Here is a 10270-nt window from a genome sequence, read left to right as displayed (position 1 = left end):
GGCCTTAAATTTATACTATCTCTTATTCAAAATATAAACATTTTCTTTCAATTATTTTTGGTCCAAAATATGAGTAACTTAACATTTGCATTTTTTTTATTTTACCTCTTATATGTTTTTTTTTTCATAATAAATTTTATCTTTTGTATTTATTAAGTTAAATTCTTGTATTTGTAAATTTATAACTTTATTCTCACTTATCATAGATTAGAATTAAAGGCAAAAAGAAAAATAACAACATATTTTAATGAAATTAAAAATTTTATTGATATATAAATATTTGTTAAGGCATACCCCCTCAATTCAAATATATAAGGTATTTTTAATTAAATTTTATTTTGCAATAAAGTAGTTATTTATTTTTAAACTAACTTTATCTTTTCAGATTTACTCTTATTACAACTTTATAATAAATATAAAGTCACTATTAATAGAGACATTTTTTTAAGAAGACAATGATTACATTTCAAATAATTAAAAATATTTTATATTTTTTAATATTTAATTTTTTAAAAAATGTTTTAAATTTTCAAAAGGAAGTACATATTAAAAAGAAAAAGTAATACACACATATGTTATATATTGATAATTGAACAAAATGCATGTGCTGACCAAAAAAGCAAAAGGAATAAAGTTGCATGGAAGTATTACTTGTCCTTGATAACTCGATTGAAATCTCAAATGTGAGGATGTGTCAACGAACCGGAGCAGCCGCTGGGGAAGCAGCCGCTACCAGCGGCTCCAGCTACGGTGTCCAGATTCAGACGCCATTTGACCGTTCGAAACTGTCTCTATCGGCTATCGGTCTCCGAGACGGATCACTATTCCCAACCAGTGTGGGTCCTATTTACCTTCCTTCTCTCCTCTTGCGCGTGTGCATATATATATGCATCCGAATTCCTGGCTTCCTCCAAGCCGCAATTTGGGAAGCCTATCCTCCACCAGCTCTGATTGCTCCTCGCCATTAGACAGAGCAGAGATTCTGGCACCATAGCTGTCGGGTATGCTTCGAGGGTAACTATTTTAGTAACACCAGGTCTGCTTTCATATATGTCGTTTCCTTTTCTGATTTCAACTGCTTTATAACTCTGCTCCTGTCTTTGCATGCTCGAATGGCCGAAGGAATTTACCCAGGATGGAGGGAGAAGAACCCGATTGGAATGGATATTGATTTCATTCTATTATAATTGAATCTGATACTTTTCCATTGGTTTCTTGCATGTCATGTCTGCCTGTCTTGTGCATTTGTCTATTTGTTGATACTACTCATTGCCTCGTTGAAATGCGTTCTAGGATGTTTTTTGGAGTATAAGTATTCTTTCTGGGCTAGTACCTTTACTTAACTTTACCATTTCAGCTACCTCTCATTTTCATTTCACCTTCTGACATCTGTTGCTCTATCACTCTGTTCGTGTTTTTTTGCATACCCACATGAATTTACACAGGACGGAGAAGAATTCAATTGGGATGGATATTCATTTCATATTTTTGTAATTAAATCTGCAATTACTTCATTGGCTTTTCGCAAGTCATGTCTGCATTCTCTATCTCCTTTTCTTTTGTTTCTTATTGAATTCTTATAACCAGCCAGTTAAGACTGCATTCTGGGACGTTTCTTAGAGTAATTTGGTTTTTCAATTTGCGTCTCTATATCTCCTCCTTACATGGATGCATGCGATTATTTTGGAGTTCATTTAAGTTCCCTCTTTTCAATTACATGCTCAAAATCTGCTAACTTTCCTTGAACTGGTTATCATGCTCAAACTAATTTTATTCATGTTTTATTTTTTCTGGAGACGGTGAGACTATGGTTGCTGGAGACTAGTCGTTCATACCAGTTATTTGAACCTTTTCCCTGTAAAGATGAACTTCTCTTTGGCTTCATCATCTTCTGAGCTGGTGTGTCGTGCAAATGAATGCATGCAACACACCTGTGCTTGTTTTCATTTGTCCAGACCTCCAGCAAGTGTTTCATGTTTCATTAAGAAAAATATCGTGCGAGCAATCAGGAGTGGTACGAGAAGGATGGCCATGTCCAGCCACTTAATACCTAGCCATGTAGAAGAGTCATACAAAAGAAATAAACGCCTCCAGGTGCCTATAAAGAAGCTAGATTTTGTAAGGACATTGTTGATCGACAACTATGACAGTTACACATACAATATATACCAGGCATTGTCTGTGGTTAATGGTGGTATGTCCTCTCTCTCTCTCTCTCTCTCTCTACTGTGCTTGTGTTTGTGATGAAAGACGTAGAAAACTGTTGCCAAATATTTGCAGAACATATTTAGACTTAATATTTTTTACATTTTTTTCAAAATATTAGACTGAATGTTAAATCTTCTCCTCTGAATGCTTTAAAATCCATCACAAGATACTGCACACTGAGGCCTAAAATGACTTACAAAGTGTAATGAAATTATCCCCATTGTAACAACTGTTTTGGTTTTCTATCATCTCAGTGCCTCCTGTGGTGGTCCGAAATGATGATTTGACATGGGAAGAACTTTGCCACTACTTGTATGAGGAAAATGCATTTGATAACATTGTAATATCACCTGGACCTGGTTCTCCATCATGCCCAAAAGATATAGGTGAGAGACGCTTCCCTGCCAATAATCTTTGATACAAATGACAAATTGACGGCAGTAAATTGAAGTGTTTTTTTTTTTTTTTTAAATTAGAGTTGTGGCCCATTACTTATTCATAATTTTAGTATCTTTAATTCGTGCTGTACAATAGAAAAGTTAGTTGTTGGTCATGTAACTTAATACTCTGTCATGGCTCATGAATGAATTGTATCCTTGTTTTTATCACATATTTTTCTTAGATCAGCTTGTACACCCATTTGTGGTTTAATGGAATTTCACTCATCTCTGAAATATTTTGGTGCAAGTTTAGGTCCTCTGGGTCAAGAAGCAGGACAAAGACTAACTTGGGCTAACAGAAAATTCACATAATTTTTTTATGGTGACCTCTTTGTATAACTTACTATCATAGGCTCTAACATCATTTATAGTTGTAAATCATTAACAAGTAAATTTTGATTTTTTATTTTGCTTGAACCGACACTATTTGTATGTATGATTATATTTGGATTTTGGACCTCCATCTAAAGATCTTTGAGGTGTCAACTATGAAAACTTTCCTACTAGATTTTCCGAATATAATTGACTTATTTTTTTCACCAGTTTCTTAGAGCACATTGAACTTAACTGAAAGCATGTAAAAATTTCACGAGCTGAGTAACTGGAACACGGGTGTCAGAGTAATTATGCCTGTATTTTCAAAACTACCCAGTATAGTTTCCAGAACTTGATATTGTGAATTAGCGGCTGCTAAATGCTTTTATAGTTGAATATCAAGTGAATATTGTTGGCTGATCTTTGTTTCATGAGGTGTAGAGGTTTCTTTATGTTCAATACTATTGAAAATGTTCTTGGATATGCAGGTATTTGCCTTCAGCTGTTGCTCAAATGCTGGGACATCCCCATTCTGGGTGTTTGCCTAGGACACCAGGTAATTGCTCTTCCTTTTTGCAAGATAGTTTGTCTTTCTGTGCCTGTGATTACAGCACCTGCTTTACTCCCTTTTTTCCTCATCCTCTTTGAGATATTAACAATGGTTACAATTGTATAAATTTGTTAATTTTGTTCTTTTAAATATCTATCCGCTTTTTTGTCCATCAGTTTGCCCTCCTTTTTGATGTCTATCTCAATTTCTGTTTCATTTCTTTTTTCCCATTTTTATGGGTTTTCTCCATGTAGAGGCTCATTTGTAAAGCTTTACTCATAAATTTGGAGTTTGTTTTATATTTTTTATAATATTAAGTTTTTGAAATTTGTTTGGCTCTGGTCTTCTGAGTTGACTGTGCTAGAAGGTAGTACTTTCCTTAAATAATGCTATGTCATGTTCAAGATTGTGGAGATTGATGCAGTAATATCACAAAACATAGCATAATCCAGTTGTACTTCAAACTGCATGCATTAATGACACCAAAATTTTCCATCTATTGCCTATCAGATCAAGTTGTTAAGTCCTTTCTTCATCTTTCTTTGGCAGTGCTAGACGTAATTCTTTTTGGAGGATAAAATCCATATTGATTGTAAAATCATTCAATAAGGGCTTCCTCTAACTTTGTTTGATGTCACGACTTTCATGATATGACTCAGTCTTTGTTGTATTAATGTAGTGATTCATTTTGATGAATTTATTATTGTATTTCTTACTCTTGCCTTTTAGAATTGCTGTTTACCTTACTTTCTTTTCATAATTTAATTGCTTGACATATGATTTATTAGGCTCTAGGTTTTGTGCATGGAGCTCAAGTTGTCCATGCACCAGAACCAGTCCATGGTCGTTTGAGGTATGATTAAATCTTTATAATTTTCCCCATTTTTCTATATTTATGACTTAATTTTTACAATTAGATTAGGTTGCTTACAAGTTTCATTTACTCATCTGCTAAAGTGGTCTCTCAAGCATGCATGTTTCATTCTCTCTTATTACTATTCTTTCTGCTGCACAGTGAACTTGAACATAATGGCTGTGAGCTTTTTCATGATATTCCTTCTGGCAGAAATTCAGGATTTAAGGTCTGTTTACCTCTCTGTATTTGGAAGAACATGAATAGGCTACCTTTGAATCTTTAATAGTTTAAATCTTGCAAATGGTATTTGAGATAATGATACATGGACATGTATGTCTTTTAAGCATTGAGAAACTCTAAAATTTAATTGTGAAATATCTTTATATTGGATGTTTTGTTTTGGGAAATGTGCATTTCCGCGTCTCCTTTGTTTTTTGGGAGGGATTACCAATCTTCATGTCCTGCATTCTCCCTTTCTCTTTAAATATTCTTTTCTTATCCCAAAAACAAAAATTACACTGGAAGAGGATATGTAAACTGGAATCCATTGCCACAGGACATCAGCAAAGGGACACTGCTTGCAGTTGTTGATAGTCACTGAAAAAAATATGTTTGAAGTAATTATGCAGTACTTCTTTTGAGTAATAGCTATATACCCACAAGTTGGGACGAAGTAGTTCATTCTTTTGTTTGTCTACACTTTTTTTCCTTCAATTTGTTGCGTCAAGTTAATTATGAGCTATCTGATCCACAACCAAAAGTTTTGAAATTTGTTTGTTTATAATTGAAGGTGGTTAGATATCATTCATTGGTTATAGATCCTGAATCCCTTCCACAAGATCTCATTCCCATAGCATGGACCGATTCTGCTGGTACTCTTCTTAGGTCTAAGGATCCCAACAGTACCAATCCTTCTGAAGCACAGACAAAGGGAATAATGTTTGCTGACTCTGTTTCTGCTGACGTAGAAAATAGAAGTTCAAACATTTCAAGTCATTATGGTTGGACAAGAAGTGCACAAGTTCTTATGGGCATCAAGCATTCTACAAGACCGCACTATGGTTTACAGGTAATATGTACAGAAATGGTCATTCTATATTTTCAGCTCTTGTTTTATATTTATCTTCATTCTTGTCAACTGCACTCAACAATTTTGACCTTCAGTTTCATCCAGAGAGTATAGCTACCAGCCATGGAACACAAATATTCAAAAATTTTAGAGAGATTACATATGATTATTGGCTGAGATTTGGATCATCAAACAACAGGGGAAAATATGCTCATTCATCTGGTAACCTGAAGAACTTCCTAAATAGAAACACACTTCTATCTTATGTGCTTGCAGATTTTTATTTTTATTTTTTGTTTCAAAATTAAATTGGGAAATTGATGTTTTTCTTTACAGTTGGGGAGGCACTCTGTCTCTTTTTAGTATTTTTTTAGGCAATATAAATTCTTTTTAGATAAAATGAAAAGTTTGGTCTAATGAAGTTGTAGTAGAGATACAAACCTCTTAAATATTGAGTGTTTAATGGGCCATTTAGCCTTTTTTTTCCATTACATACTCCATAGTTTGTTCTTAATTTACCTGGCCCTTTGACTTATTTATGTTGATCCCTTGTAATTTACCCTGAGCAGTAAACTTTCTTTATTCTAGTCAACTGGGTAGAGAAGGTCACAGCAGCGTAAACTCAGAGAATAATGTTGTGAATCAACAAAATAAAGTGTCTTCCAGAGATAGACATTTAATGCTTGATACTACCGAGATTGATCCTTCTGAAACATCCAACGTGGTTGATCTTAATCATGCAAGTATTGCTTATAAATGCCTGAAGTTGAAATGGAGGAAATTTGATCATTTGGCTGGTCAAGTTGGTGGGGCAAAAAACATATTTTGTGGATTGTTTGGACATCATAAAGCTGAAAATAGCTTTTGGTTGGATAGTTCCTCCACAGAAAAGGTATGATCATGATTCTGTGCTTCTCTGACTTATAAAATTTATTTTCTTGGGGTCTTTTAACACCGACTTATGTAGGGAAGGGCACGCTTTTCATTTATGGGGGGTAAAGGTGGATCGCTTTGGAAACAATTGTCATTTAGATTGTCAGATCAAAGGTGTGAAATCTATCCTGTAACTTATTTGTGTTGTGTTAACTGAGTATCTTCAATTTCTGTATATACTTGACGTGATCAATATAATTTTCGTTCCAGAAATGGAAGTTTACAAGGTGGAGGCTTTATGTCAATTGAAGATGGTCAAGGTTATAGCAGAAGCATGTTTTTGGAAAGTGGGTTTTTTGATTTTTTGAACAAGGTGCTGAAATTGGTTGAACTGTTTAACGTTTCATTCTTGTATGATGCAGTCATCATTCTTGGTTATATAGCTTCTGATGTTAGCTCTCAATTTATAAATGGCCATCTTCATACTCTAAGTTGAATTTTGACTCTAATATATGCTTGGTAATGTTGCAGGAGCTTCAATCATTTCGTTATGATGAAAAGGATTTTGAAGGTCTACCATTTGACTTTCATGGTGGATATATTGGTTACATAGGGTAGGTGGAAAAAAATAAACTTTTCCTACTTGTTAGTGCCTGCTTCACAGGCAATACTCTTACTTTCACTTTTCTCATTTAATTATTTAAAATAGCCTTCACAACCTGCTATATCTAAATATCCACCAAATTTTATGTTTGTTGTTTTTTTAACTTTTCTCTTGGTTCTTGACCCTTCCCCAACCTCCTTTCATAGTGGGTTTACTTTATTGAAACTTTCATTAGATGATAATTTGGCAGTAAAATTTACATTACACTAGTAATCATAATGTCTTCTAATGCAGGTATGACCTCAAACTTGAATGTGGTGACACATCTAATCGGCACAAGTCTAATACTCCAGATGCATGTTTTTTCTTTGCCGATAATCTCATTGCTATTGACCACCTGAATGATGATGTTTACGTACTGTGCATACATGATGGAAGCCAAACTATGACACCGTGGTTGGATGATACAGAGGAGAAGTTGATGAACTTAAAAAAATCTGTGACAAGACAGATGAAAAAGAAGGAATCGCATACTTCTACTTTTTCTCCATCTAAGGCTGGATTTGTTGCTGAAAAATCTAGAAAGCAGTACATTGAGGATGTTAAGAAGTGTTTAAACTACATTAAAGATGGCGAAAGCTATGAGTTGTGCCTTACAACTCAGATAAGAAAAAATATTAAGGAATTGAATTCTCTCGGACTTTATCTACACTTGAGGGAAAGGAATCCAGCACCTTATGCTGCTTGGCTTAATTTTTCAAACGAAGATCTCTGTATCTGCTGTTCTTCCCCTGAGAGGTTCTTGAAGTTGGATGGGAATGGTATACTGGAAGCTAAGCCTATCAAAGGTACCATAGCTCGTGGTGCTACAGAAGAGGAGGATGAGCGACTCAGATTAAAGTTACAGTTCAGGTGACTGATATCTCTTCTTGGTAGCTGTAAATCTATCCATTTCCATTTCAAACACAATTTGCATGCTTAAGATCAAAGTTTATGGAAATATGTTGAATAACGTGGATATATGAGAGACTCATCAAAATGTGTTGTGCCCGCACAAGTTTGCACATATAATCTGTTTTACGGAATGATGATGGTATTAATAAAAAATTATGGGGAGTTTGAACATCATATGTCTAATGCCACCATACTCATATCTGATCTTATATACAATGCCTTCATGCCAAACACAGGCCTGTTGCAATACTTTTAGAATTTTTAAATGCTTGCACATAAAACATGCTGGCATAAGATATGGACAATTACATTGGTGAACTTGAATCTTCTATGAACTGACTATCAGCTTCTCTCCCTCTCCCTCCCTCCCTCTCTCTCTCCAGTGAAAAAGATCAGGCTGAAAATCTGATGATTGTTGACCTTCTAAGGAATGACCTTGGTCGAGTCTGTGAACCTGGCTCGGTTCATGTGCCTCATCTCATGGATGTAGAATCATATGCAACTGTTCATACCATGGTGAGTACAATCCGAGGGAAGAAGGTATCAAATGCCAGTGCTGTAGACTGTGTCAAAGCTGTGTTTCCTGGTGGCTCGATGACCGGTGCACCCAAGTTGAGATCAATGGAGCTTCTGGATTCTCTTGAGAGCTGTTCCCGAGGTATCTACTCTGGCTGCATTGGATTTTTCTCTTATGATCAGACATTTGATCTAAATATAGTTATAAGGACAGTCATTATCCATGAGGGTGAGGCTTCAATAGGGGCTGGAGGGGCTATCATTGCTCTGTCAAATCCTGAAGATGAGTACGAGGAGATGATCTTGAAAACACAGGCTCCAGCAAAGGCTGTGATCCATTTTGAGTAGAGGTTACTAACAACAGCTTTGTTGGCTTTCAAAGCAGAGAAAGTCTGGAAATGTTTGCATCATACGGGTCCAATCTAACCATTTCATCGTTTTGTGGATATGATGTAATTCATTTTCTTATTTAGTGTTATTTTATGCCATAATAAAACTTTTAATTCCTTAAATTTGTCTTAATAATTATTTATTTGTTTATTTAAGTTTAATTTTATTGATTTGGTCCCTTGCCTGTTCTTAAATTATCATGTTAGTCTTTTAAGTTTTAAAACATAAATTGATTATATATTTAATCTAATATATAAACTGTATTGATAACTTAAAATGTATTTGTAGCTAAATAAGAAAAAAAATAACTTTCAAATTAATTTAATTTTTAGTAATCAAATCCCTTATTTCGTGTTTTGTTCTTTTATTTTAAAAAACTTTCAAGTTTTTTTTTCTGCCTAAATAATTACACTTTTATTCATTAATTTACATGATTGTCATAACATTTTTTTATTTATGTCAATAGATTTTAAAATTATTATTTTCTTCTTTAAATAATAAGAGATCAACTCAATAATTGAAATAAATTTAAAGGATTAAATTAATAAAAATTAAATTTGAGAGGTTAAACTAATAACTGCATTAAATTTGAGGGTTAAAAGTTTCATATGGAGGGAATATCCCAAAATTGGTCATACTAATTCAGATAATTATGCTGGGCTCTTCTTTTGTCGGCATTTTTAACCAGAGAGTTATCATTTTAAATGTGTTCTTTTAATATCAACGATGCTTGCATAATCTTTCTTGGCAAAACGTATACAAATATATTTGTAGGGCACAGTTTTAAAACTTTATTTGGTCTTAAATATAAGATAAAGATATAGTGGTAATTATTTTTCTTACAATATTACCATAGTTAATTATACCAAGTTGTTGTTGGTTAAAAAAAAAAAAGTTATACCAAGTTGTTGACAAACTTTTAAATCTTAGCTACACTTCATTGTAATAATTAATCTCAGTTTATATAGAAAAATTAGAAAATTAATCATTTTTTACAAGCTTAATAATATTAATTATCATTCTTTAATCATCGTGAAGCAAGTTAATTTTATGCTATAATTAGCTCAAACCTAATAAAAGGTAAGGTTATAACGACTTTCTTCCTACTTTGTCCCTCACGATGCATAAAATAATGAAGTAGAAGCTATATATATCAGAAAATATCCGCTGACGTAGGCTCCAATCAAATTGGTGGCAAAAGCCAAATAATACGATAACCTTCCTTCTTCAAATACTTTTCAAATCTCAACAAACCTTCTCAATGGGCCATTCTTATCGATCACCAATACAACTCAGACTTCGTCTGTGAGGTGGACCATGTGGCAGGTTTCTTCATTAAAAGATGATGCAGGTGAGAACGTGGATAAGATAAGAACACAAAGTTAAAAGTAAATGAAAGACAGCCTTTATTCATTTCCATCGAAACTGATTCATTTACGTGAATGTTTATTTTAAATATGGATGTTTTCTTGAATGAGATTTAAGAATTGTCTCG

The 10270-nt window shown here is 33.8% G+C and overlaps 1 protein-coding gene across 4 annotated transcripts; it reads left to right on the top strand.

Moving 5' to 3' along the window:
• The first annotated feature begins 670 nt into the window (after positions 1–670).
• Positions 671–8945, top strand: LOC129315369 (aminodeoxychorismate synthase, chloroplastic). 4 transcript variants are annotated; one of them, XM_054959018.1, is made up of 14 exons: positions 671–1001; positions 1797–2194; positions 2463–2594; positions 3452–3519; positions 4302–4366; positions 4529–4595; positions 5160–5438; positions 5534–5660; positions 6008–6330; positions 6406–6485; positions 6582–6684; positions 6843–6925; positions 7210–7827; positions 8253–8945. In XM_054959018.1, exons 2-14 carry the CDS (start codon positions 1864–1866, stop codon positions 8731–8733), a joined length of 2757 nt encoding a protein of 918 aa, XP_054814993.1. In that variant the 5' UTR covers positions 671–1001; positions 1797–1863; the 3' UTR covers positions 8734–8945. The 4 variants fall into 4 exon arrangements, with proteins under 4 accessions (XP_054814993.1, XP_054814999.1, XP_054814986.1 ...); XM_054959024.1 differs by having other exon boundaries at positions 671–1014; XM_054959011.1 differs by having other exon boundaries at positions 671–1036.
• The last annotated feature ends 1325 nt before the right edge of the window (positions 8946–10270 follow it).

The sequence above is a fragment of the Prosopis cineraria genome, unplaced genomic scaffold, assembly GCF_029017545.1.
Source record: "Prosopis cineraria cultivar Desert tree isolate PC_DT_omini unplaced genomic scaffold, ASM2901754v1 PC1, whole genome shotgun sequence".
NCBI classification, from domain to species: domain Eukaryota; kingdom Viridiplantae; phylum Streptophyta; class Magnoliopsida; order Fabales; family Fabaceae; genus Prosopis; species Prosopis cineraria.
This window is presented reverse-complemented; position numbering and strand designations above follow the sequence as displayed.

Excerpts from the sequence above, each read along its gene's own strand:
- LOC129315369 (XM_054959018.1), top strand. The coding sequence starts at position 1,864 with ATGAACTTCTCTTTGGCTTCATCATCTTCTGAGCTGGTGTGTCGTGCA. Across the intron at positions 2,595-3,451 it reads ATCATGCCCAAAAGATATAG|GTATTTGCCTTCAGCTGTTG; the intron begins GTGAGAGACGCT and ends TTGGATATGCAG. Across the intron at positions 5,439-5,533 it reads GACCGCACTATGGTTTACAG|TTTCATCCAGAGAGTATAGC; the intron begins GTAATATGTACA and ends TTTGACCTTCAG.